This window comes from Mesocricetus auratus, unplaced genomic scaffold (assembly GCF_017639785.1).
Source record: "Mesocricetus auratus isolate SY011 unplaced genomic scaffold, BCM_Maur_2.0 Super-Scaffold_100003, whole genome shotgun sequence".
In the NCBI taxonomy this organism is placed as follows: domain Eukaryota; kingdom Metazoa; phylum Chordata; class Mammalia; order Rodentia; family Cricetidae; genus Mesocricetus; species Mesocricetus auratus.
In genome coordinates this window covers 77,089,103-77,116,407 of record NW_024429188.1, presented here as the reverse complement: position 1 = coordinate 77,116,407, position 27,305 = coordinate 77,089,103, and the positions used below count along the sequence as shown (strand labels likewise).

Here is a 27,305-nt window from a genome sequence, read left to right as displayed (position 1 = left end):
GCTCCATAGCTTCCTTTTTCTTGAGACCTGAACTATTGCTGCCAATTCATTGCCTTTGACATACTATAGTTACTTAAACAACTGCTTGAAAAGAAGCAATGCTGCCTACTGAACATTCCTGGACCAGAAGAGGGCATAAGGAATGGACTATTACCTGCAGTCTGTGGGGGTTGGGGGTGAGGTCCATCCTCTGAAGCAGCCAGGGCCTCTAGAGCCTGCAGAGTAGACACCAGAGCATCATCCAGCTCCTGGGCATGATCTCTTACTGTTCTGGTCTGTACACTGTCAATCAGTGTCACTGGAATCTCATCATACAGGAGCCCACGCAGGTGACGTCCTTGCTCCTGACTTTGAACAGCCCTGCGCTTGGGATCATCCTCATCAGAGCTGTTGTCACGGAAACCAGGAGGTGGGGCCGCAATGGCTGGCAACAGAGAAGTTGTCTCATCTTCCTCTTCCTCCTCTTCCTCACTTCCTGGTGGTGGGAGGGACATTAAGTCTACCATATTGTCCCGAGAGGATCCAGGCCTCCCACCTTTTCGAGGGCCCAGCTGCTCCTGGAGTTTGACTTTGCAAGAGTCACAGTAGAAATTCAGGGCTTCGGCCCCAAGGGAATTGTCCAAAGTGTAGGACCGGGCCCTGCTGGCACAAGGCTCATGGTCCAGGCTGGCTGCATCAAAGTCATCGGGAATCACCTCATAACCTTGGCCAGAGCTTTTGGATGTGGGGTCCGACTTGGTCCGGGGCCTGGTTTCTTCAAAGAAGATTAGGTTCTCGTTGACATCCGTCCTGCTTTCTTGCTCCTTCCTTTGTTCCCGCATGTGGAGGTAGCAGAAGCTGACAAGCTCAGAGTCGGCAGGCGGGGTCGTGCATCGGCTCGACTTCCTAGGGCTGGCGCCCACGCTGCCCACATAACTACTCTCCTTTTTCCCCAGGTGGCCCCCAGTGACAGGGCGGTGGGCGCTGTGCATGTGATCTAAACCCAAAAAGAGAATGCACAGGTGAGCCTGCTGCTGAGCATCCTAGCTGAGTATTTTCGGCATCTCTGGCCCATGTACAGTGTGACTGGGTGGCCGATACCGAGGTGGGGGAGAGAGAGAGAGAGAGAGAGAGAGAGAGAGAGAGAGAGAGAGAGAGAGAGAGAGAGAGAGAGAGAGAGAGAGAGAGAGAGAGAGAGAGAGAGAGAGAGAGACTGAGCTTTGCCTGGTTGCTAGAGATTAGGGAGAGGGACCATGTCACTGCTGATACCGAAAGCAGAGTGAATAGAATGTGATGGCCAGAGATGCAAAAGCCTCATCAACTCTGAAAAGGGAAAAAGCATGATTTGATGTCGGGTACCACAGGATTCTTCCACGGATATGGCTGGTTTGAGAGTCCGCTGGAAACATACCTAAGGAGATAAGGTTTGTTTTATGTTACTTTGAGATCTGTTCCTGTTTCTGTCACTGCCTCCATCCCTTTGTGAAGTCATACCCACTGCCAGTACTCTGTAGCTCTCCTGTGATCTTGGATGACTTCTAGCCCAAGGAAGTGGTATGAGAAGTTACTGTATTTACTGAGAAGGTGTTAAACTAGCTAGTACAAGCTGAGCATGGTGGCTCACACTCAGAAGACTGATGGAGAGGGACTGCCATGTGTTTGAGGCTAGCCTAGGCTACTACACAGTAAGCTCCAACCTGGGCTATGGTATGAGACTGTGTCACAAAAACCAAGCAGACAAAAAAAAATCAAAATGAAACACCCCACCAACCTGGCTAGAACAAGTCCTGAGAGTTTATATTTCAAAAATGCCTGTGGCCAGGAGCCCCAGCGGCCTTAAAAGGATAGCTACCTACTGGTCAAATTCTGTTCACCAAAATTTGTAGTGTGTAAGAGAGGTATGGTGGAGTGTGGTATGTGGAGTGAGCATGGAGCATGGTTCTTATAATCCTTCAAAGCTTATTACTCTCCTGTATCCTTGCAAGGTCACTGCAGGTGGTAAAATGCTCTTAGCAACAGCCCTTGATAGCAGGTATGTGCATCTGAGCCCTATTCACAGCAAATTCTATCTCTGAGTGGCTTCTCTCATACTGTTTTGGAAACTCATTTCACATCATCGATGAGACTATACTCAGACAATGACAGCTAGCTCTGCTGTCAGCAGACAGGTGAAAAGCCATCGCAAAGCCGGGCATGATGGCACATGCCTGTCATTCCAGCTCTTGGGAAGTATAGGCAGAATGATCAAGGAGTTCAGGGTAGTCCTCGGCTACATAGTGAATTTGAAGCCAGCCTGGGATTCAAATGACCCTGTCTCAAACAAACAAACAAACTAAAACAACAAACAAAACAACAACAACAACAGCCAAGATAAATGTTATATAATTCCATTCTGTTTTCACAAACCAGTGAGGCAGCTATCAATATCCCCATTTAACAAAGGAAGGAACAGACTTAAATGGTTATATGATTCACTTAAGGTCATATGAGTTGTAAGTGGCAGCCTGAGATTGAGTCCAGGTTGGAGAGACTTCAGAATTTCTATAGCTAATCATGATGGCCAAGGTATTGGAAAGCAAAACTTTAAATACTTTTGAAAGGAGAAGTACATGCAATTCAACAGTAGTTAGAGTCTTAAGAATACCACTTTTTAGAGACATAATCGAACTATATAGCTCTGGTTAGCTTGGAATTCATACTGTAGGCCAGGCTGGCCATAACCTTGTGATGCTCCTGCCTCTGCTTTCTAAGTGCTGAAATTACAAGAATATAACACCATACCTGACTCTAATACTGTACTGTTTTATTTGAGACAGATTCTCATATAGTCTAGGTTAGCATCTAAGTCACTGTGTTTCTGAAATTGGCCTTCAACTCCGGATTGTCTTATTTTTACCCTCCCCTCCAGCATTTGAGAGACTGAGACAGGAAGATTACCATGAACCAATCAGAGGACAGGCTAAACCATATAGTGAGTTCTGGGTCAGTCTTGACTACAGGGAGACACTGTCTTCAAAACGAAAAGTAGAAAATAAAAAGAGACAAGAATACCTTTCATCTCATTCTGAGGCCAATGTCATCTTAATACAAAAATCAAAGAAAAACATCACAATAAAACTGCAGACCACTATGTCTTACGAACAAAACGTCTATAAATAGAGGCACAAAATCCACCAACAAAATACTAGCAAATGGAACCCAGAAACACATAAAAAGAATTACTTACTAGTAATTGTATGCCAGTGGGGGTTTACTGCATTAATGCAAACTTGTTTTGACATGAAAAATACATTTTAAAATTTTGTTTTTATTTTGTGTGTGGTATCTTGCCTGAATAAATGTCTGTGTATCACCTGAGTGCCTGGTTATAGTGACACATGGGATCTTTGTCATCTTTGGTTTATCTAGCAAGTTCAAGGTCATCTTAGGATATATAAGATTCTGTTTTCACAGGGGGAAAAAGGAAAAAAAGGAGAAAATGTGATACATATAAATAGTGGATTTTTTTTGTTTTTGTTTTTGAGATAGGGTCTTGTTCCTAGAGCTGTCTTAAACGTCTCATCCTCCTTCCTCTGCTTCAAGAAAGCTGAGGATGTAGTTATATGCCACCACACCCAGTTGGTGCTAGGGACTGAAGTCAGGGTTTTATGTCTGCTAAGCAAGCACTCTACCAATTGAGCTATATCCTTAACCCGTGGGGTGTGTGTATGCTTGCATGTGTGTTTGTGTGTGCACATGCAAGGGGATGCCAGAGGTCGATGTTAGATATATTCCTCAATTTCTCTCTTCCCAGTTTGCAATTCTTTATTCATCCAAAACATTCTAAATCACACCTCCATTGTGTGTGCACATTGAACCTACTTACTCATGTGCTCACATGCATGCATGCATGCCACAGTGTGCTTCTGAGGGTCAGAGGATAATTTGCAGAAGTTGGTTCTCTCCTTTCATCATGTGGGTCCTAGGAATGGAACTCAGGTTGTCAGGCTGGGTGGCAGGCACCTTATCCACTGAACCATCTTGCCAACTATCTAGTTTTTGAGACAAGGTCTCTCATAGAACCTGAAGCTTATTAATTCAGCTAGATTCACTGGCTGCCTTGTCTCACATATCCTCCTGTCCCCACCTCCCCAGTGTCGGGATTGTAGGCGCATGCCACTGCCTAGCTCTTACATGGGTACTGGGAATCAAATTCAGGTTCTTGTGCTTTCATGGATATCATCTCTCATTTCCCCCATTACCCTTGGAGGGGTAACAGGGTTCACTGTGTAATTTTGGCTGGCCAGGAACAAAGGGAATGAGTAAAGGATGAGGGGGAGGGGTATGGGAGGATAGTGGGGATAGTGATTGAGAAAAATATGACAATATATACACATGAAAGTGATGTAATGAAACCCATTATTTTGTATGTGAACTAAAAATGTTTTTTGACACAGGGTCTTTCTGCATGGTCCTGGCTGTCCTGGACCTCATCATTTAGACCAGGTTGGCCTTGAACTCGGAGATTCTCCCTGCCTCTGTCTCCTGAGTGCTGGGATTAAAGGTATGCAGCACCATACCTGACACTATAACTGGTTTTTGAAAAATAAAATATTTGAAAATGTTTGATAAAGTCTTAAATGTTACACACGACTGATATAATCACAGATGTCACAAAGCAATGGACAGGGGACATGAAGAAGGGTCTTGGGCTTTGTAGGTAAGCAAAGGTCTTAAGTTAGGAAATTTGGCCTAGGCCATGAGGTTATCTCAGTGGAGTACAACTTCACTTATTTTGTGTTTGCTCGTTTCTCTGTTTTTTTTCTTTTCTTTTCTGAGACAGAGTTTCTCAGTACTGTTTTGGAGCCTGTCTTGGAAATCGCTCTGTAGACCAGGCTAGCCTCAAACTCACAGAGATCCGACTGCTCCGGCCTCCTGAGTGCTGGGATTAAAGGCATGTGCCACCAATGCCTGGCTTGTTTCTCTGTTTTGAGACAAGGTCTGGTGTAGCTCAGGCCAACCATGAACTTGCTGTGTAGCAGAGGATGGCCTTGAACTCCTAATTCTGCTTCTATCTTTCAAGTGTTGTGCTCATTGGCATTTATACTTCAATTTGCTTGGTTTAGGATTTCACCTCTGTCTGACTCCTAAGTCCCTGTGTGTTCACTGTGCCCCACCCCCATCATCCCAGAATTATCAGCGATGTTATTATTGCCAGTTTTTTATAGTATGTTTATAAAAAGTGTTAAGTCATTATTTTAAAACATACTTTCTTTTGAGACAGGGTATCACTATGCAACCCTGGATAGCCTGGAACTTGCTGTGTGGCCTTGAACTCATGCAGATTTGCCTGCCCTTCCTCCTCAGTGTGTGTCAAACCTAAAATATACTATTTACAAACCCCTATCTAATATAAGAAAATTCTTTTTAGCTGTGAAATTTTGAGCTCAAAAGTTCAGAGAATAATTAAATGACTTACTAGACATAAAAAGTATCAAACATTAAGTACACATGTTTTACGTTTTGGTTTTTCAAGACAGGGTTTCTCTGTGGCTTTGGAGGCTGTCCTGGAACTAGCTCTTGTAGACCAGGGTGGTCTTGAACTCACAGAGATCCATCTGCTTCTGCCTCCCGAGTCCTGGGATTAAAGGCATGTGCCACCACTGCCCAGCCAGGCACAAATTTTTAAAAAGAAGAGTAAGGCTTGTATACTGAAGTTTGTAAGCCATTTGTGAAGCAAATTGAATACTTAAATGAGTGGAAAGATTGTACATTTGTAAACTAGCAGGCTTCATATTGCATCACTGACAACTTAAGATGGCAATACTTCTCAAACTGATCTACTGACTCAGCATAATCCTTATCAGAATTCCAGCTGACTTTGTGGAAAATTGGCAAGTCAATTTTAACATTCACATAGACTCTCTAAGTACCCAGAAACACTAGAGCAATCTTGAAAAAGAAGGAAAAAGAATGGAGATAATCGTGATTTGAAAATTTGCTACAAAGCAATATTAAGATAATGTAGAATTTTTAAAAAGATTTATTATATTTATTATGTTCTGCTTGTATGTATGCCTGCAGGCCAGAAGAGGGCGCCAGATCTCATTACAGATGGTTATGAGTCACCATGTGGTTGCTGGGAATTGAACTCAGGGCCACAGGAGGAGCAGTCAGGGCTTTTAACCCCTGAGCCATCTCTCCAGCAAGATAATATAGTATTGACAATCAGTGCAATAGAATTAAATGTGCAGAAATAAACTATCATATTATGGACAAATGGTCCAACTTAAAACTGTACAAAAGATTTTAATGGGTATTTCACTAAAGAAGACATACTAAAAGCCAATGAGCACACGAAAGATGCTCAATATCATTGGTCATTCATGAACTGCAAATTAACATCAGGAATTGCCTCTCCTATCCACTATGAGGAATGTGACAAGGCAGGCAATAACACATATTGATGAAGATCTGAATGTGAAATGGTGGAATCATTTTGAAAAATAGGCAGTTTCTCTAATAATTCAACATAGTTATCTTTTTGATGGTATGTCTTACACCTAGGTTTATAACGAAGAGAAATAAAACCCTATATCCTCACAAAAAGTTGAACATAAATGTCTAACTTCATTATTCATAATAGCTAGAAGGTAAAAACAATCCAAACGTCTATCAACTGATGAACCAATAATATGTATTCTAAATAATAGCATATTATGTAATTAAAAGGAACAATGTATTGCTGTGTGTGATAAAACATGAATGATCCTTAAATACGATACTAAGTGAAAAAGCAAAGCACAAAAGACTATATTTCATGATTACATTTATATAAAACACCAAGAACAAGCAACACTATAGAGAGAGAGCTACAGAGCAGTGGCTGCTTGGTGTGGGTAGCAGATAGGACACACTATGGGGAGGGACTGTTATTACATTTCTCTTTAGGAGGGGTAAACATATTTTGTACTTGGGATTGAACTTGTGGCATCATGCATGCTCTGTTTACTTTTTATTTTGAGAAAAGCCAGCACTAACTTACTCAGGCTGGCCTTGAACTCACTTTATAGCCCATGTTGGTCTTGATTCTGATATTACTCAGCCTAACCAATAGGTGTGATTACAGGATTGTGCTACCAGATCCAGCTCAAGTGGTGAAGATGTTCTAAAACTAGATGGATGCATAACCCTATGAATATGATATAATATGAATATGATATAACCCTATGAATATGTAAGCTCTGGCTGTCCTGGAACTTGCTTTGTAGACCAGGCTGGCCTCAAACTCACAGAGATCCACCTGCCTCTGCCTCCTGGGTGCTAGAATTAAAGGCGTGCGCCACTGCCACCCAGCTATACTAAATGTATTAAAAATGGAGCTGTACCCAGGCATGTTGGCACAGGTCTCTAATTCTAGCACTCAGGAAGCAGAGGCAGGTAGCTCTTCATGAGTTTGAGGTCAGGTGGTCTACACAGCAAGTTCCAGATAATCCAGGTTTACGTAGTGAGACCCTGTCTCAAACAAATGGAGCTATGGATTTTAAATGAAAAAAGTTTTATGGCTTAGAGATTATATCTGAATAATGCTGCTTATACAAATAAAAGCTCTCATCCAGCAGCGGTGACAGATGCCTTTAATACCAGCAGTTAGAAGTAGAAGCAAGTGCATCTTTGTGAGTTCAAGTAGCCTGGTCCATATAGTGAGTTCCAGGCCAGCCAGGATGACATAGTGCGACTAGGGCTCACCAACAAGAACAAACAAACAAACAAACAAAAACCAACTCCTCCACAAATCTCTGTGTGTGTGATATTCCTGTAATTAAAGCACTCTGGAGACTGGGGCAGGAGGATTGCAAGTTCAAGGCCATCTTGGGCTATATAGTGATCCCTAGGACAGCCTGTGCTGGGGGAGGGGGAACTGGAGAAATTGCTCAATGATTAAGAGCACTTGCTGCTTTTTCCAGAGGATCTGAGTTCAGTTACCAGAACCCACATCAGGTGGCTCAAAATTACCTGTAACGCCAGTTACAGGGGATCTGAAACCCTGTTCTCACCTCTTTGGGCACCTACACACATGCAACATACACAGGTACTCAAAAAAAAGAAGCATCTTTTTTTACATACTTTTATACAATATATTTTGATCATATTTTTCCCTCTCCCTACTCTTTCCAGATCTTCCCCACTTCTTTACCGATCAAGAAATCATTAAAAACAAAAATAAAATTTAAAAAAGCAGTGACTTAGCACATGGTGAACTTTGAACTCTTAAGAAAAGATTTTTTAAAAGTGCTTTGCATTGTGAAAGGACTTTATGTAGTTTAGCTCACATTATCTTGTCAAATCCCTCAGGGGGTATGTAGTAAACATATTATTATTATTACAAGCAAACTGAGACTATTTACAGGACTTGTTCATGCTTACACAGTGAAGATATAACAGAGAAGGAAGGGATTGGAACCCAAGTCTCTCTGCCCTTACAGGCTAGGAGTTTTCCATAGACCATGTTATTCTCCTCTATACAGATTCAGTGTAATCACACTGTGTGGGTTCCATTCCTGTCTCACTGGCCGATGTAGGAAACCCTGGGTTCAGTTGAGGAATTAGTATTTAGTTATCCATCCCCTATCCAGGCCTCTGAGAGTTAAAGAAGTGATCAAGGGGAACATAGAGCCATAAGCCCTTGGTTTACGATATGTCTGCCTGAAGGCGTCTTCTGAAGGACTAGAAATGCTTCATGTGATAACTACTTAGGAGACAACTGAACCATCAGGGTAGCTACCTGGCAACATGCTGATATCAGAGGTGACTCCCACAGCTATATCCAATAAGCAAGAGACTACTCTTTTCTCTTAGATAAAGACTGGAATTCTAAAGGTAGTTGCCCTCCCTGCAGGAAGAAATATTTTCCCATACTACACCACCAAGATCAGATGATGTCTAGCCCACCACTGGCATTTTGACTTCCAAATATAAGAGAGAATGTGTCTAGATTGTCCTGAGTCTCCTCTAGGCAGGTTAGAAGTACCAGTAAAGTCAGGTGCATTTGGTTGATGGCTGGGATAGCTTGCCTCTCACATTGTAAATCTATGTGAATTGCTCATCAGCTTTCCCCAAGCAGGAGGGTAGAGGTGCCCTAGTTTATCAATCTGTACTCAGTCACTCACAAGGTCGACTCAAAAATGCTTGTAAAGAACAGGGCAGTGCACTGACTAGAATTATGCCAAAGTATATATGCTGTGAATATATAATATATACACGAGGCATACAGACTTTACACTGTATAAATAGTCAACACAAGGCTCAAGCAGCTTTCTAGACTTGGCCCTGGTGTATTTTTATAGTGCCATGTTCATTGGTCATAATCATGACATAGAAGCCTTGCAAGAGCCTCATGGGCTTTCTGAATCATCAGAATACTATGTTCACTCTAACTTTCTATGAATGTTGCTGGGTGTTTTTTTGGGGGGTGGAGTGGGGGCAGGATCTCATTTTGTAGCCTAGGCTGGTTTTGAATGTGTAATCCTCCTACACCAGCCTCCTGGGTGTTGTGATTACAGACATGAATCACCACACTCAGCCTGCTGGGTTATATGTACACGAAAACTGGTAATGTCTGCATATACATATACATGTATATATACACATATGTTTATAAAACAAGAATACTCAGTGCAGCAAGTTAACTGTTTCTAAATATGTTAGAAAATGGAGAGTGAGTTTCTCTGAGGTCCTGAATAGGATCTCCAAAGCCTTATTTTCTTGGGTTACCCACCAAATACAGGGAGCTCAGGGCAGAGATGGCAGTTGCTTCTGGATCTTTCTTCTTGTCTTCCTTTCCTTTCCTTATTTCTTTCTATCACTTACTGTGTGTGTGTGTGTGTCTGCCTGTCTGTCTTTCTGTGTGCATACATGTGTGCATTCATGTAGGTACACAGGTACCATTGTGTGCATGGTGGGAGATGGTTCTCTCCTTCAACATTTGGGTCCTAGGGGGTGGAACACAAGTCTTCAGTCTTGGTGGCGTGTGCCTGTACTCACTGAGCCATCTTGATGGCCCTGCCTCTGGATGTCTTGCCACATCAGTGTGTGTTTGGCTCTCAAATGCAGGTGCTAGTAGGACTGCTGCACTCGTTCTATGTAAATGACAAGCTACTTACTGTATTGGCAGCATCCCTGAATCATCTGTCCCTGGTTTTCCCAGTAGACTGTAAGCTATGTGAAGGCAACTGCCAAAAACATCATAGCTGTTATGCCTAGCTGTATTCCCAATGTCTGTCATGATGGGTCCTTGAGAAACATCTGTTTAGTGAATAAGTGAAATATTTGTTTTGTTCAAGTACTGTGTGGGAATGGATTCCTTCCCTACTACTCTCCCATGCTCCTGTTTTTCCAGGTTTGCAAGACATGGTGATTCCTCCCCTGTTGCTGAGTTAACAGCATCCTTTTGGCCTGGTAGACTGAGCATTGAGCTTGGCTAGTTGGTAATCAACAGCTTCTGTGAGGCCATATTTCTTCCTCCTTTCCACAGGGACCATGGCCTGAGGGGATTGTGGTTTTACGCTGCTTCTTCCCTGTAACCTTGGTGTGGCAGACCATGAACTTGCAATCTTTGTGCCTCAACCTTCCAAGAGACTGGAATTGTATGCCTGTGCCACTAGGTATGGCTAGATGCTTCTCTGATACAGCCTTTGCTAAAGGATGATGGTGGGTGATGGAACTTCTGTTTTAGAATGAAAGTGAGAGTTAATGGAAGAGAGCCATCTCAGTTTTAGATGGTGATCTTAAAGGTCTTGAGGAAGGAACTATTAATCCACTGCAATTAGGGCTGAGTCTCTTCAGTGGCACCCTTCTCTTCTTAGAGAGCACAAGAAATGATGTGTATATAAGCCTGGCATTTTGCTGAATTTAGGTCAAGCTAGGAGGGTCACCTTATACAGCAAGAACTTTCTGTCAGTGGCTGATGTCTACCTAGCACCAAGCAGTTCAGAAGGCCAAGAAACTGGCCTCCAAACACATCACCAGTCTCCGTGGAGGTGATATCAATAGCAAGTTCATATCTTTATGGACAGAAGAAGAAAGAGGAACAGAGGTTTTATATTTGTTTCTGCCTCTGAGCTTATTGTTTTCATTCTAAGCAGAAGCATTATAAGTGGGATACACTCAGCCCTCCAGGGGCTAGGTCATCTGTCAGGAGTGTGTTTCTACTCTCAGATACCATGATCTCCATCAGGTAACCCCAAACCAAGACGGTCTTGACGGTTTAATAATAGTCAAGTGGCAAGGTCGAGTGGATCAAGTATTCAGTTTATGGCAAGAGTGAATCCTGGGTGCTACTTCCATTCTGTCTGCGATGCTTGGGCTAGGAAGACTTACTGTCCATAGGTGACCCTGAGGTCTAACACAGGGAGGACCCAACTCTCTGGTCACCCTCTGCTCCTCCTACTTGTTTTGGGCTGGAGCACCTGGATTGGACAACTTTGTTTTTTTTTCAAGTCCTCCGTACCATCACCAGAACATCTCTGAGAAGTAGCTATACCAGGTTGTCTAACTGGGACACCTTGTGCTTAGAAGCTGCATTTGATTTTTATGAACCTCCCCTTCTAGTTCCAAGCCTTCTTTTGGGCATGCCCAGTGTCTCCCAGTCCCAGCCTTCAGTTACTTCATATTTCAAACACTTCTGTCAGTCCCCAATATGATGAACAAAAAGGAGGGTCTTATTTTCATTTTCAACCTGAAGCCAGAGCAGGCACAAATCTCTCCCAGATTACTAAAGCTCTGCCTTACAGTCAATATAATCCCTTTCGAGAAAAGCTTTTTCTATGTAGCCTTGGCTGGTCTTGAACTCTTTCTGCCTCTATCTCCTCAGTAGCTAGCATTATAATCATGTACCATTACAAGTATGTGCTATGATACCTGGCCAATGCAATTCTTTTTAAAAATTATTTATTTTCATTTTTTGCACATTGGTATTTTGCCTGCTTGTATGTCTGTGTGAGGGAGTCGAATCCTCTGGAACTGGAATTATAGACAGATGTGAGCTGCAGTGTGGGCACTGTGAGTTGAACCTCTTAACCACTGAGCCATCTCTCCAGCCCCCCGCCCAATGCAATTCTTTAATTGTTTCTATCATGTGATTCCTACTTTCATCTTACATATGCCCACCGACTCAGTCAAGCACAGTGTGTTGTCATAGGCATCCTTTGTGGGAACAGGTACACGTGAATGTTATATGTGCTTGCCAGTGAGGTGTGTCAGTAGGGTGTGTGATGCATGTATGTATGGCTGCTGCTAAACAGGCTGGCACTGTTGCCACATGCTGAACACTAGGGCAACGGAACCACTCCCTCCAGGACTTCAGAGTCCAGAGGGCCTCAGGCACATCAAAAACTGAGGCTGAGCCCTACCTGCCTTTATCATAGGAGTCGGAAGAGGCTGGTTGGCAGGCCTGGAGAAGACCATCTTCCTGGAATCCAGCAGAAGGCGGCAGTACCCCGCAATCAGGCAGGCAAAGTTGGTGGCTTCAGGCCACTCCATCAACAGCACCAGAGGCTGTGGAAGAGATGGTTCAAAACATAAAGATATGAGAAGGCAGGAGAGAGGCAGGTGCATTTCTGGGAGGACAGTAACAAACAAAAGACACCTTGAGTAGTTACAGGAACCATACATTCCAAACCCTACTTGAGGTCCATGGCCAGGCAATTTCCTCTGTCACAGATATTCCTTTGTAGTAACAGCTTCTCTAGGTATCAGCATTAAATAAGCCTTGACTCACACATTTAATGAACCACCTTTACTGAAAAAGGCTAAAATTATGTAACATCATGTGACTGCTGTGTGGCTGTATTTGCATTTGTCAGAGCTCAGCAGATGTGTGGGCCAGCTGGGAGAGTGGGGGTGAAGCTGGGAATCTAGGCTGGGCTGAGGGAAGGCCTGGAATATCGTTGGATTTAACTGGGAGAGTGGGGGTGAAGCTGGGAATCTAGGCTGGGCTGAGGGAAGGCCTGGAATATCGTTGGATTTAACTGGGAGAGTGGGGGTGAAGCTGGGAATCTAGGCTGGGCTGAGGGAAGGCCTGGAATATCGTTGGATTTAAGCACCTTGGCTGCATGGAGTATTCTTTGCTCCTCTCCATATGCTCTGACAACATCCAGATGAGCTCCTTGGACTCAACACTCCATATGACGGAGTCCTAACTGTGACTTTAGGGACAAATCCTTTCTGACCTATGTCCTGCTTGGCCCTTCCTGATCTCCCCTCTATTTCCTATATTTTCCAAAGTAGCCTGGAAATGGCCACTGACTTTTCTTTTCTTTTCTTGGACACAACATTTTTCACTGTGTCACTCTGGCTAGTCTGGAATTCACTTTGTAGCCCAGGCTGGCTTCAGATTCATAGCAATCCTCTTGTCTTTGTCTTACAAGTGTTGGAATTACATGCATGAGCCACCATGCCAGTTTATTGGTATTTCTTTCTTTTTTTATAAAGAAGATGTATGTATGTATGTATGTATGCAAGTATGTATATGGGTGCTTTGTATGTACAAATGTCTGTATACCAGAAGGGGGCGGCAGAGCCCATTATAGATGATTGTGAGCTGTTATGTGAGTGTTGGGAATTGAACTTGGGACCCCTGGAAGAGCAGCCAGGGCTCTTAATCACTGAGCAATCTTTACAGCCTCTTATTGTGTTTCTTTCTTTGTTGTTTTATGTGACAGGGTTCTTCTGTGTAGCCCTAGCTGTCCTGGAACTCACTCTGCAGACCAGACTGGCCTGGAACTCAGAGATCTGCCTAGGATTAAAGACATGTGGCTGTTTATTGGTGTTTCTTGCTCTGACGTTAAGAGTGGTAGATTAAATAAGCTATGCAGATAATTTTGCTGTGGGAATTTTAAGATCCTATGATATATTAACTAATATATCCCATGAAACTTCAAAGATTTTAGTATTCCAAATTCATTTGACCCTCAAAGATCTGTTTCTTTTTACTGAAAATTTCATACCAACAGGATTCATGTTATTTCTTTTTCAGTGCTAGAGATGGAATATAGACCTTGTGCATTCTGGGCAAGCACTCTTCAATCAAACTACTCCTCTGGCCCCAACTGCTGCTGTTTTTAGACCCACAGTGGGCAATATTATCACACTCTGTTGATTGATCCTGGAGTTAACTCCTTAACTGTTTCAGAGATTCCTGCAATGATAAAACAGCAGTGCATTTTAAAGAACCCTTTGAATTTGTTCTATCATTTCAAAGGTGTCATGTGAGTAAGTTGGATAAAATCAAAGTGAGATAATAACTTGTGGAGACGGGCTGAGGAGGGAGTCATGGGCTCTGAGTAGCCACGACCTTTTGGAATTACTAGAGGGCATTATTAAGAGCTAATAGAAACCCAGTGAGGTGTAGCCATGTCCATTATCTTAGTGTTTGGAGGTGAAGCCAGGAAGATCAGGAGTTCAAGGTCACCTTTGGATACCTAGTGAGTTTGAGGCCAGCCTGGGCTGCAATAGACCCCGTTTCAAATTGGGGATATGGCTCAGTAGTAGATTGCCTGCCTAACACAAGCAATGCCATGGGTTGATTTCCAGCACAACAGAATAAAAGCCTAGAAGAATTAATAGGAAACATCCCTTCTCTGCTCAGCTGCAGCAGTTCAGGTGAGAAATGATTAAGACCTCACCAGTGAAAATGAAGGGCCTTTAGGAGAACCCCATAAAATCCAATCAACAACTAGATCACATGCCTTTGGCTGCTACTGTCACCTTAGGGACAATTCTGAATCCAAACTAGTTGCTGGTGGCTGAAGTCAGATTAGTTTTCTTTGCCAGCTCTCAGGAACCCAACATGTAGGTTAAGCTGAACATAGACTAGTTCATTCAGAGAAGAGGTCAGATTGTGTTTGTTCGTTTTGTTTTTATCTGTTGATTTATTTAAAGTTTTCCTTTAGTTTATTTTATGCACATGAGTGTTTACCCTGCATGTATGTCTGTGTACCACATGCTTGCCTGGTACCCTTAGAGACCAGAACAGGGTGTTGGGTTCCCTAGAACTGGAGTTAGTACTGATTTTTAAGCTCTGATGTGTGTATTGGGAATCAAACCGGAGTCCTTGGGGAAAGCAGCCAGAGCTCTTAATTGCTGAGCTACCTCTCCAGAGTTTGTATGTATAATTGATATAAGATCTTAACCCCAACTTGTTTCTGAATTGAGACCCTCCTACCCCAGCCTCCTAAATACTAAGATTATAGGTTTCCATCACCATGCCACACTTCATGCATTTTTTAGTGTTAGAGTACAAATACTTTAGACCTTACAGGCCACCCAGGCTTTGTTGAAACAGTATTTCCACCATAGTGTGAAAATAGCCATAGATAATCTGTAAGCTAAACAAATGGCTGTGACTGTGTTATAATTAATATTTATAGATGCAAGTGTCGGGTTAAAGTCAGCTTCCAGGGCATAATTGATCTATTCAACTTATCTCGTGACTTACTACTTTTTGTTTGTTTGAGAGAGTGTTTTGCTATGTAGCTTAGGCTAGCCTCAAAATCCTGGTAATTTTCATACCTCAAATTCCCAAGTGCTGGAACTGCAGGCATGAACAACAATGCCTGAACATGGTACCATTTTATTTGGTTTGGTTTTGAGACAAGATTTTACTATGCAGCCCAGCCTGGCCTGGAACTCATAATCGCTGCCCCACCCTAACTTCTAATTAACCTTGATGCTTTTGTCAACAGTTAACAGTGATTACCTTTTGCTTTGGTCACTGTTCTCATGGCTTCTGTTTCTGTGAGGTGACACTGTGTTCTGGTTCTGCGATCTCTGGCCATCCTTGCACTGGTCTCTCTCTTTTTTAGGATTTATTTTTATTTCTGTCTATAGGTCTACATGTTAGCATACAATCATTCATGCAGGTGTCTGAGGAGGCACTAGAGGTGTCAGATCCCCCGAAGCTGGAGTTACAGGTGGTTGTGGACCACCGGATATGGCTGCTGGGAACTGAACTCAGGTCTTCCGGAAGAGCAGCAACTGCTCTTTAACCCTGAGTCACCTACCGAGCCCTGTCCCTATTGCTCTTTAGCTGACTCTTCTCGTGTAGCTTTTTACCTTATGTAGGCTCCAAGCTTCATCTACAATCCTTGATTCTTCCTCATGGTGGGCCATCTTTTACCTCTGTGTTGGGATTCTCGAGTCAGTGTTTCATTTTATTTCCCCTTGAACTGTTTTTCCTTTCTCAAAGCACATATAATGCTATAAGTCAAATACTTTTTTTGAGACAAGGTCTCATCCTGTAGTCTAGGTTGACCCGTATTATGTAGCCCATACTGGTCCCACACTGTAGCAATCCTCTGGCCTCAGCCTCTAGAGTGCCACTACACCCAGCTTGATTCATTAGTTTTTGAATATCCAGTTCCAGTGCATGTCACAGCACGGCGTTTGGACTGTCACTGAAAGAACAAGTTAATGACTAATGATGCTTCTATTAAATTCATGAAATTCCATGGGAAGGAAAAAGGAGCAATCTATACACACTGAGGAGCAATGACTCTTTTCTCCAGTGAGAGGAGCCACGGATTAAATGTTATCCAGTCATTATTAGGAAGGGACACTGGTGATGTCTGTACTTCCAGTTAACGGAGACTTCTTGGTCACAACAGAATGGTCAGACTTACATAACACAGACAGATGGAAAGGTAGAATGGGGCAAGGGAGCCAGATATACCTTCTAGCTTCACCCCTGTCATCTGCAGCAGAAAGATACACAGAGGTTTGGATGTTGACAATTGCTGCCATTATTACTGGGAGGACTCAAGACACACTAGGTTTGCCTCAGGGCATTCATGAACACCATGGACATTTCCACTGCTATGACTATTTCAGGATCTCACTGACTTCTTCATACTTAAAAAATACTCTTTTTTCTGGTTTTTCAAGGCAGTGTTTCTCTGTGGCTTTGGAGGCTGTTCTGGAACTAGCTCTTGTAGACCAGGCTGGTCTTGAACTCAGAGATCCACCTGCCTCTGCCTCCTGAGTTCTGGGATTAAAGGCGTGTGCCACCACTACCTGGCTTCTCCATACTTCCTAAAATATGTGATGATGCTGAGACACGGGTGTGGGGGGCTCTCATCCTGGGGGTTCTTGTGTCTCTGGTCCCAAGCTGCTTCATCTGTGTGAATTTATGCCTCATCCGTGGGTATGTTTTGTCGCACAAATTGTGACATCTCAGAATCTAGAAGATAATTTAAGGACCTCCAGTAGCCCTGCAAGTGGCCTTTCTTCCTCCAATGTCTTTCTACTTCACTTCTCTATTGCTACTTAAGGGATCTTTCTAATGCACAACTCTTATTATAACTTAGCACTGCCAATAACAATGACATCCAGCTACCTTACAACACCTTATAAGACCCTTCAGGATTTGGACCTATCCTACATCTTCAGCCACATATGCATCAGCTGGGTTTATGTCCCCCTCTCATATCCCCTCCCTCCCTCTGTTTAAACAGTGGCATATAATTTAGTTTGCCAAGCTAGTTCATCCCTTCTGTACTTTAACCTATGCTGCTCCCCCTCGCTAAAATACTCACTCCCATGTTCTGTTGTATCCACCCAGCAAGCTGTGACACATTGGTGAGCTACCTCCTGAAGAGCAAGATCAGCTGACAGCTACAGCCACTCATTCCAGAGCAGAACAACCAGGTCCTTGCCTTTGTGGAGCCTACAATGTAGCTGGCAATAAATCATACACCAAATAATCTTAGAAACAAATATGGCCACAAGTTGTGATAAGGACCAGGAAGGGAAATTACAGGGTTACCAGAACACAGAGTGTCCTGGAGCAGTGTGTGGGTGGGCATGGATGTGCGCATATGTGACATTTGGTTTCAGAAGCTCGAAGAAGCTTCTTTGAGGACATGGCATTGGCAGACAAATTGAATATTGGACTATTTCCCCAGTGCCAAGGCTGAGTGGCTGATTGATGGATGGACAGATTGATGGGCTGGCTTGTTGTAGAACAGTCTGACTCACTTGAGCTCTGGCTGACAAGCTGAGCCAGACAGTCTCACATTTGCATTGGTTAGCTACCGGGCTGACTGCTTGGCTGCCTGCAGACAGAATTACTGACAGGAGTCTGACTGACTGACTGACTGGCTGGCTTTGCTGATTTCACTTCAGTTTCCCCTTACCCGCATGTAGTCCAGTATCACCAATAAAAGAGCAAGAAGGCAAAACCCTGTGCTCTGAGAGGCACAAGCACAGTGGCGGCTCAGGACAGCACAGCCCATCACATTAGTGGCCTTACCAGGTTGCCAACTTGTCCCCACCGTGGACTAAGCATGACTTGGAAAAGGAACCCAGATGAGCTTTTTGCCAACAGGGGTACAAATCAAATTAAGGGAAGGCGAGCAGAGGTCGGATAGGTTTCTTATAAAAGTTCAAAAACAACCATTTACCTTAAATAGGATTTTAATGATCACGATGCCTCATGTAACACTTGCCCATACAGGAAACACTAAAGCAATGAAGCTTAAGCAGGAGAACGGAAACACGCTGGGCCACAGAGATCCCATGGGGCATTCCTTTGATGGTTTCCTTTTCGACCTTATGTGCTTCTGTAGTAATGGAGTAGGATAACGGCCCAGTGGTGTCTGTTTCAGTCTGTTGTCTCTTGGAGAACAATATGTGAACACTACCTCATGTTCTCTCTACTATGAACAAGTAAGCTGAGTGAAAACTGTAACTAAATACACCCAGGCTATCTTCAAGTGGAAAATGAGATAAAGAGAATGGAGTTTAAGGCATGAGCCAGGCAGGAGAAGCTACAGCAGGGATTAATTTGACATGCTCCAGCTGTATCACCTTCTTGGGGTGCCCTGGTATAGAGTTGGCTCACTCCAGCATCTCTGACAAGAGAAAAAGGATGGGAAGCATCCTGGAGAGGGAAGGGTACCAGATGGGGGTCCTTGAATCCCAGAGAGCCAGTTTATTTGAGTTCTTGCTTCCATACACTGAGAAAGGCTAATTGGGCATAGCCAGACAATTTTGGGGTGAGGCACAATATTGTTTTAAAGCAATGGTTTTTGGGCCAGCTGTACATTAGAATCACCCAGGCGCCTGTAAAAACTTAGCTATCCCTGCATCCAGCCCTAGAGATGCTGATTTAAATAATCTAGAAGGAACAGCAGGATAGTCAGTGATTTTTAAATCTTTACAAAGGAGCCAGGTGTTGGGGAGAAGGGCATGCCTGTGATTCCATCATTTTGGAGGGTAGAGGAGGTAGGATCAGAAGTTCAAGGTCATCTTTTGAGGACAGTGTGGATTACACGAGAACCTGTTTCAGAAGCAAAACCAGAATCTTTGGGCATGATTCTTATGGTTAGTCACTTATAGTTTGAATGTTGTTGGCCCCCATAAGCTCACAAAGAGTGGCACTGTTAGGAGGTGTGGCTTTGTTGGGAGTGGGTATGGCCTTGTTGGAAGAAGTGTGTCATTGTGGGGGTGGGCTTTGAGATTTTCTATGCTCGGGATACTGACTTGTGTCGTCTCAGTTGATTTGCTGTTGCCTGCAAGCCAAAATGTAGCCAACACCACATTTACCTGCACAGCATCATGCTCCCCACCATGATGATAATGGATTGAATGTCTGAAACTGGAAGTGAGCCATCACAAATGTTTTCTTTATAAGAGTCACAGTGGTCATGGTGTCTCTTCACAGCAATGAAAACATGAGCTAAGATAGTCATGGCTGAGACAGTAGACCCTTCCAGAATATTCTCAGGCCACAGTGGGCTATCTAGGAGGAAATGGGCTGAGTCTGATTTCTAACGTCCGTGTCTTTTGCTAAGGAAATTCAAATAGCTGAAATTGAAGGTTCCATGTGTAGTAGTGTACTCATCTTACAACGAGATTCTCTCCTGTTTATGTTACAGTTATTTCTTCTATATATGTATGTCTCTCTGTGTGCACTAGGGCTTGAGTGTGGAAGTCAGAGGACGTCTTACATGAGTTGGTTCTCTTCTTTCACTGTGTAGGATCTGGGGATTAAACTCAGGTCTCCAGGACTTGGTAGAAGGCTTGTTTACCCTCTGAACCATCTCACTTGCCTTCCCCACTTCTTTTTGAGCTAGGTCCTCCCTAGCTGGTCTTAAACTTCTGATTCCCCTGCTTTAGCCTCCTAAGTGCTGAGATTCTAGGCATTAAATTTTATGCATAATTGCAACCAGTTCTTTTAAACCCTAATCCATGCATTTGTTGATTTCTGTGGTATCTATATGCCAACCAAGTTATTAGTATGATGTTGTCATTCATCTTCCACATTCATATGGAAAAAATTAAATGTTGCTGTGTCCATTTCATAGAGCATGGATTAGTAACCCACACAACAGACATCACTGATTCTTTTTGGTAACAAAAGCTGGCTGCAAATGGTATGTTTATCAATCTAATAATATCTTTACTATAGCATGTGAATACTGGGTAAGATGTAGCTCAGTCAGTAAAGTGCATTCACAGCTTGCCTATCATTTACAAAACAATGGGTGTGGTTGTGAAATATTATTTTAACTGTGTAAAGGTGTGTTATATTTGTTTTTGCTGATTTTACTTATGATGCAAAGAAGTGTTACATTGTTTTATGTTGCATTTGTTTAACTCTGTAAAACTGTGTCACTTTGCCTGTCTAAAACACCTAACTAGTCTAATAAAGAGCTGAATGGCCAATAGCTAAGCAGGAGAGAGCAATAGGCGGGGCTGGTATGCAGAGAGGATAAATAGGAGGAGAAATAGAGGAGCAAAGAAGGAGGAGCAAGAAAAGGAGAAGAGGATGCCAGGGCCCAGCCACCCAGCCACCCAGCCAGTCACAGAGTAAGAAGGAAAGAAAGATATATACAATAAAGAAAGGCAAAAAGCCCAGAGGCAAAATGTAGTTAAAGAGAAACAGAATAATTTAAGTTAGAAAAGCTGGCTAGAAACAAACCAAGCTAAGGCTGGGCATTCATAAGTAAGAATAAGTCTCCTTGTATTAATTTGGGAGTTGGGTGGTTGGTCTTCAAAGAGTAAAACAAAACAAAACAAAAAATAACTACACGTGGTGGCACATAAATTGTGCATGGTGGCACACACCTTTAATCACAGTGCTTAGGAGGTAGAGGCAGAAAATCATGAGTTCATGGTCATCTTATTATTTTAGCTATAAAGAAAGTTTAAAGCCAACCTAAGATACACGCGACCCTGTCTCAAAAGTAAAATAAAGGAAGGAAAAGGAAAAAATATAATATATGAGTACTTGTTATGTGAAAAACTTCATGGCATTAATTTCTTACTGTTGTTATAGCACATGACTCCAGATTTAGTAGCTTAAATGATACATACACATTTATTCCTTTATAGTGTTGGAGGTAAGAGTTCTGATACGAGTTTTACTGGGTTAAAAATCGAGTGCAAGACTGTGTCACTTCTGGTGGTCTAGAGTTGAATCTATTTCCTTGCCTTCCCTGACCCTGGAAATCACCACACACCTTGGTCCTTGGTCCTCTTCTCTAATGAAGGCTGTACCACATAGACTGACTCTATAGACTACATTAGTTCCACTTGAATAATTCATGCTAATCTCCCCATTTTAAGGTCAGTTGATTAGCAATCTTAATTGCATCTGCACTTTTTATTCTTCTTTGTCAAATCATATTCACAGGTTCTGAGGCTTATGGAATACACGTATTTAGGAAGGGATAATTCTACCTATTGTACATGGTAAATCCTATTACTACCTATAACAATTATGACACCAAGTGGAATATTCTCCCGAAGCGCTCTTTTGCATTTTGTCATTTGCTCTTAACAGGGAATACTTGAACCATTTATCACTTGGTGACACCTCTGAGCACTCATATCACCTATCTGACTATTGGTCACAGCTTACTCCAACACTGCAACCTTTTAAAGTCTCAGCTGCACATCAGATACAATGTATTTATCCCCAAAGGTAGTGCCACCTCACCACCTACTCATGATCTGCTAGAGTTCTACACCTAGCACTGTTCTTCAGCGCACATCGGATATGTGCAGTAGGCAATAGGGGTAAGAAAACACACGCATTGTGTGCAACACCCATGCCCACCTTAACATATCACATGCTTCACATCTGCTCCTTAACTTCACAGTTGTCTTGCTTCCACCCTTCTTCCATGCTGGTCCAAATCAGCTCTCATTCTGTTCCCCCTCTGCTCAAGGACCTACAGTGCATTCCTACTCATCAACCACATTGAATCTAAATTCCTCAAACTGGCCTGGGAGGCTTTTAACTGACTTGTTCTGCCCGCCCCTAATCTCTCCAATCTCTTCTCTCTTCTCCTTATTTTCCTCTCCAGCCAAGCGACTATGCTTATCGACCTGCACATATGGCTTGCTTATTTCCGTGCTTGCTCCTTGCCTTTGAACACATCCCACTCCTCTCTGCTAATTCATGCCTATCACTTCAAGATCCAGCTCAAAACACCCTCTTGAGGAAGCTGGTTGTGGTTAACTCCTTCAAGTTCTTTTCATTCCATGCCACATTTATCTATGGCATTCACTTCCTACTGCTTTTTCAGAAAGAGATGTATTTTAGCTTTGTATTTGTGTGCATGCATGTGCATGTGTGCATGTGGGTGTACGTGTACGTGTGCATGCGTGCGTGCGTGCGTGCGTGCGTGCGTGCGTGTGTGTGTGTGTGTGTGTGTGTGTGTGTGTATCTTCCCTGAGAGGGTGAACCTCATCTGATTCCAGAGTTATGCAGATGCTCTGATGCTGTGCCAAGGTAGATCATGTATGCTTGTGACTCTAGCCACCCTGATAAGAACGCAGTGGTGATGTACACCTTTAATCCCAGCACTCGGGAGGCAGAGGCAGATGGATCTCTGTGAGTTTGAGGACAGTCTGGTCTACAGAGAATCCCTGTCTCGAAAAAACCAAAAAAAGTAGTTTCTCTGAAATCTTCAACCCATGCTCACTCTAATTAGGTGTATTACAAATCATTTGGAGAAAATAAAAAATTAAATAAATCCTGATGCCTAGGTAGCACTTCTAACCAATGAAATCATCAGTTTTTCTAGGCAGTGGTGCATACTTTTAATCCCAGCATTTGAGAGGCAAAAGGTACGCTGATCTCTCTGTGAGTTCGAGGCCAGCCTGGCCTACAGAGTGAGTTCCAGGACAGCCAGGGATACACAGAGAAAGCCTGTCTCCAAAAGTGGTGTGATAACATCAGTTTTCAGAATAGGGTCCACGTGCCTTTATTTTTTAAAACCTCTCATGGAATTTCTACTGTGCTACTGATTGGAAGACTCACTCATTAAATATTGAAGGCTGAAAACAAATCCAAAAGCTGATTCTCTGTTTCAAATTCCTTCTGTATCTCTGCGAACCAAACTTCCTCTGCACGTCTTGTCTTTCTTTGCCTTTCCTTACCAGTTCACTTGGCTTTTTACCCAACAGCATCTGAGAGTAGCAACCAAATGGTTGGGAAGGTGGCCGCAACCCAATTAAACATGAGCACCAGGCAGGTTCCCAAACCAATGGAAATCCTGTGTATCACAGGTGGAAACATTTTACATATTAAAGCTTCCTGGGTTTTACAAACACAAAAATAAATACTTGGTTCTTTTAGAAACAGCAAAACACTCCGCCGCTTAATCTGTTAACTACACATCCTCCTGGGAAAGCCTTTAAGAAGGGAAAGCTGTGCCTCCTTCCAAGAGTCTCTGCCTACTGGCAGGAAGGTCTGCCCCCTGCCCACACTGGTCACTGTATTCAAACAGGAGAACTGTGAGGGGGTGGCTGACCATTGCTGCCAGATTTCAGCGACAGCTGATTGTCAATCTGAGGGTGTTGATCTATGGGGAGGATTCTGAGGTTCTAGGAGAGCTGGACTCTGGGGGCTGAGAGGAGACGTTGGCTCTGATTGTCCCTCCGCTGTCCAGAACCACTGGGTCCATGCACAGACACACCTTTTACATAGCTCAGAGTGGGTGCTCCCCAACCAATATACACGTGGGATGGGCAGAAATGGGTGAAGGCACTTATTTCTTTAATCTCTGAGCAGGCAGGCAGGACCTAGGGTGACCAGATTCTCTCTCTAAGGCTGCTCTATTTAGCTTGAAATTCCATGTGAGTGCGATTTTCTTTTTTCTTTACAATTTGCAGGGCTAGAGACAGAGTCTAGAGTCTATGCTAGTCAAGTGCTCTATCAGTGAGCTTCCTCACAAGTCGTAAGCACTTTTCTCCCCAAGGGCTGGGAAGATGGTCCAGTTAGCAAAGTATAAGGACCTAAGTACCCCCCTAGCATCCATGTAAACAAACAGGGTGCGGTAGCAGTGCACCTGCAATCCAAGTGCTGAGGGGAAGACAGGAAGATCTCTGGGCCTTGCTGGCCAGCCAGTCTAGCCGAATAGGTCTTGCTTTTGAGAGCAACTGGGGAAGACGCGCCTGGACCCCACCTGCATGCTCACATACACCTGTTCTCACCGAGAACACACACAAACATTTTGAGACAAGGACTCCCTCCTTATGTAGCCGAAGTGGGTTGTGAAATTTAATCTCCCTCTTGGCCTACCAAGTGGCTGTGAATACAGACGGCTATGCCACACCATACCCAGCTGTATGACTTTTTATTTTCTTCCTTTTTCTTTTAGCATTTGAGACAGGAGCTAGCTATGTAGCCTAGGCTGGACTTGTAATCACTGTGTAGGCAGCAATGCTCCTGTCTCAATTTTCTGAATACTGGAATTGTAAGCTGCCATGATATCCCCAAATTCAAATTTCTGTTTGTGCTATGACAAGAATAGTTGTGAAATGGTGGTTTGGGTAGCTCCTGGAGCTGCAGTTCTCTATGCAGGCTGATTCAGGCTTACCCAACACTTTCTAGGCCTACATAGTGCTGTGTGGTAGTTTGGATGAGAATGGTCCCCATAGATTCATATGTTTGAACACTTGGACATCTCCAATTGATAATGCTGTTTGGAAAGGATTAGACAGTATGGCCTTCTAGGAGGAGGTGTGTCACTAGGGGTGGATTTTGACGTTTCAAACGTCTACACCATTCTCAGTTATCTCTCTCTGTCTTATACCTGTGTCTCAAGATGTGAGCACTCAGCTACTGGGCCAGTGCCATATCTGCCTGTCTGCTGCCATGCTCCATGGTCATGGACTCCAACCCTCGGAAACCGTAAGTGACAAGTAAATGAGTTCTGTTATATGTTTTCTTGGTCATGCTATCTTTTTATTTTTGTTTTTTTGAGACAGGGTTTCTCTGTGTAGCTGTGGAGTCTGCTCTGAAACTTGCTCTGTAGACCAGACTGGCCTTGAACTCAACAGAGATCCACGTGCCTCTGCCTCCTGAGTGCTGGAATTAAAGGTGAACACCACCACTGCCTGGCTTGGTCACGCTATCTTAATGACAGCAACAGAACAGAACAGTAACTAAGGCATGCTGATTAATCATCTTAGATGGTCTAAAGCCTAGAAGATGGAGAAGGGAGACATGAGGACAAAGGATTCTATGGAGAAGCCACTTGGGAATCTCTGAGTCTCACTTCATGTGCCCCAACTCTCTTTCTCCCCCAGGGCTGTTCCTGGAAAGAAGCAGCACCTCAAAGCAGGGCTCACCTTGGCATCCATGATACTGGTCTCCACTCGGGCCACGCCCTGGTTCTCCCGGAACAGCTGGATCTTGCTGATCTTGCTGAACTCAGACAGCACAGTGGTGAGGTTGGTTTTGAGGTCAATAACATGGCTGATGCCGTGACGAGGTCCCACCAGGAGAGTGGTAGCTGACTGCTTCTCGTCCTAGTGTCAAGTGGGCCAGGCAGACAACATTCACAGACAGAAGTGGAGAGAATATCCAAGGAGAAGAGGCAGTGAGGAAGAGAAAATATGGATTATGTTGGTTCTTCTGGGGTGTGTGAAGAGTGGGGGGGAGAGAGGAGAAATACCTGAGGTTCAGTGTCAGGGTTAAAAAGGCAACCTTGAGGAGAAAATGGTCTGGAACCTCCCTGGTTCAGGATCCTAGATCCTTGGCCTAAATCACACCTAATCTACAGCAGCAAATTAAGTAGGCAGCATCAGGGTGGTAGGGGGAGTCTGTTCTTTCTGGTGCCTTTGGAGAACTTTCCCTTATCAAGCCCCGGGGTACTTTGCACAGTTGCTGAGAGCCATCCAAAAGCTACCCAGTGCTTTTGCCTGACTGGGCAGCATTATGTCTGGCTTTTACCTACCCTTCACCAACTTGCACAAAGTTAGTGAAAAACTAACTTTGCCTAAGGCATTCATGGTGTTTTAGGTACTTAATGAAGGGTTCCCTAGATTTACCATTTAATAGGTACTCAGCAGCCTTGACTGAAAGTAATGACCAATAGGCATTTGAGCAATGTGAGACTGGTGGAGAGAGGTTTGAGGGTTTGTGGGGGTGAAGGGAGGGGCCAGGGGGATTTCGGTGTTCTACAAATCCCAGTGTACAAACAGCTGCTCCTAGCTCTGACAGACTGGATTCCCTTAAATGGGGCTGACAAACTCCTTGAAGCCATCAAACCTGAGCCTTCTCCTGGCCCACTCCCTGCTATTAACATCACCCCGGGAATCTCTTATGTCTGCCTACAGGCACTTTGATAAGCAGATTTTCTCCAGTGTGCCATGCTAGCACGACAGTGTGTTCCACAGAGCATGACAAGCACCTGGAGCCAATCAGTAAAATGATTTGAATTTCCTTTTACCAGCATCAACTAGACTGGAGCAGTCTTAGGGATGGTGCCAGCTGAGCCCTGCCCCAGAGCACCACTGTGCAGCGCAGGTTCTCGGTACATGGGGGCAGTATGGAGACTCAGGAGACCTGGGCTAGGGGACTGTGGGAGTATAGGGGTTGGCAAACTATGGCCCATGTGCCAAATATGGCCTATCACCTGATTCATATGCCTCAATGGTTAAAAATAAAATTTTAAAACATTTTTAAGAGGTTGGAAAGAAATAGAAAGAACCATATTTTTGACACATGAAAATGCTATGAAATTCAAATTTCTGTGTCTCCAAATAGTTATTGGCACAGTGCAACACCCATTTGTTAATACATTGTAATTGTTTTCATGTTAAGACAGCAGGGCTGACTGGTTGCTACAGAGATCCATTTGATCCGCCAACAAAAGGCAAACCCATTTTCTATTTGGTCCTTTACAGACAAGGGTTGTCAAACCCTGGAATGTAGGAAGGGAACACAAAAGGATTGATAAGGGGCATTGAAAGCAGATGTAGTTGGTCCTTGTTATCTATAGGGAAATGTTTTCAGGATTCTGTTGTAGATAAAATCTATGGGTGCTTAG

General features: G+C 43.6%; 1 protein-coding gene across 5 annotated transcripts in view; it reads right to left on the bottom strand.

Moving 5' to 3' along the window:
* The window catches only part of Frmpd3 (FERM and PDZ domain containing 3), a 146,032-nt gene that overhangs the window by 5,194 nt on the left and 113,533 nt on the right, over positions 1-27,305 (bottom strand). For all 5 annotated transcript variants that reach the window (XM_040744461.1, XM_013118206.3, XM_040744460.1 and 2 more), the window contains 3 exons: positions 25,603-25,782; positions 12,369-12,513; positions 155-976 (listed from right to left, as the gene is read on the bottom strand). In XM_040744461.1, coding sequence (XP_040600395.1) covers positions 155-976; positions 12,369-12,513; positions 25,603-25,782 — 1,147 coding nt within the window. The remainder of the gene's footprint in view (positions 1-154; positions 977-12,368; positions 12,514-25,602; positions 25,783-27,305) is intronic.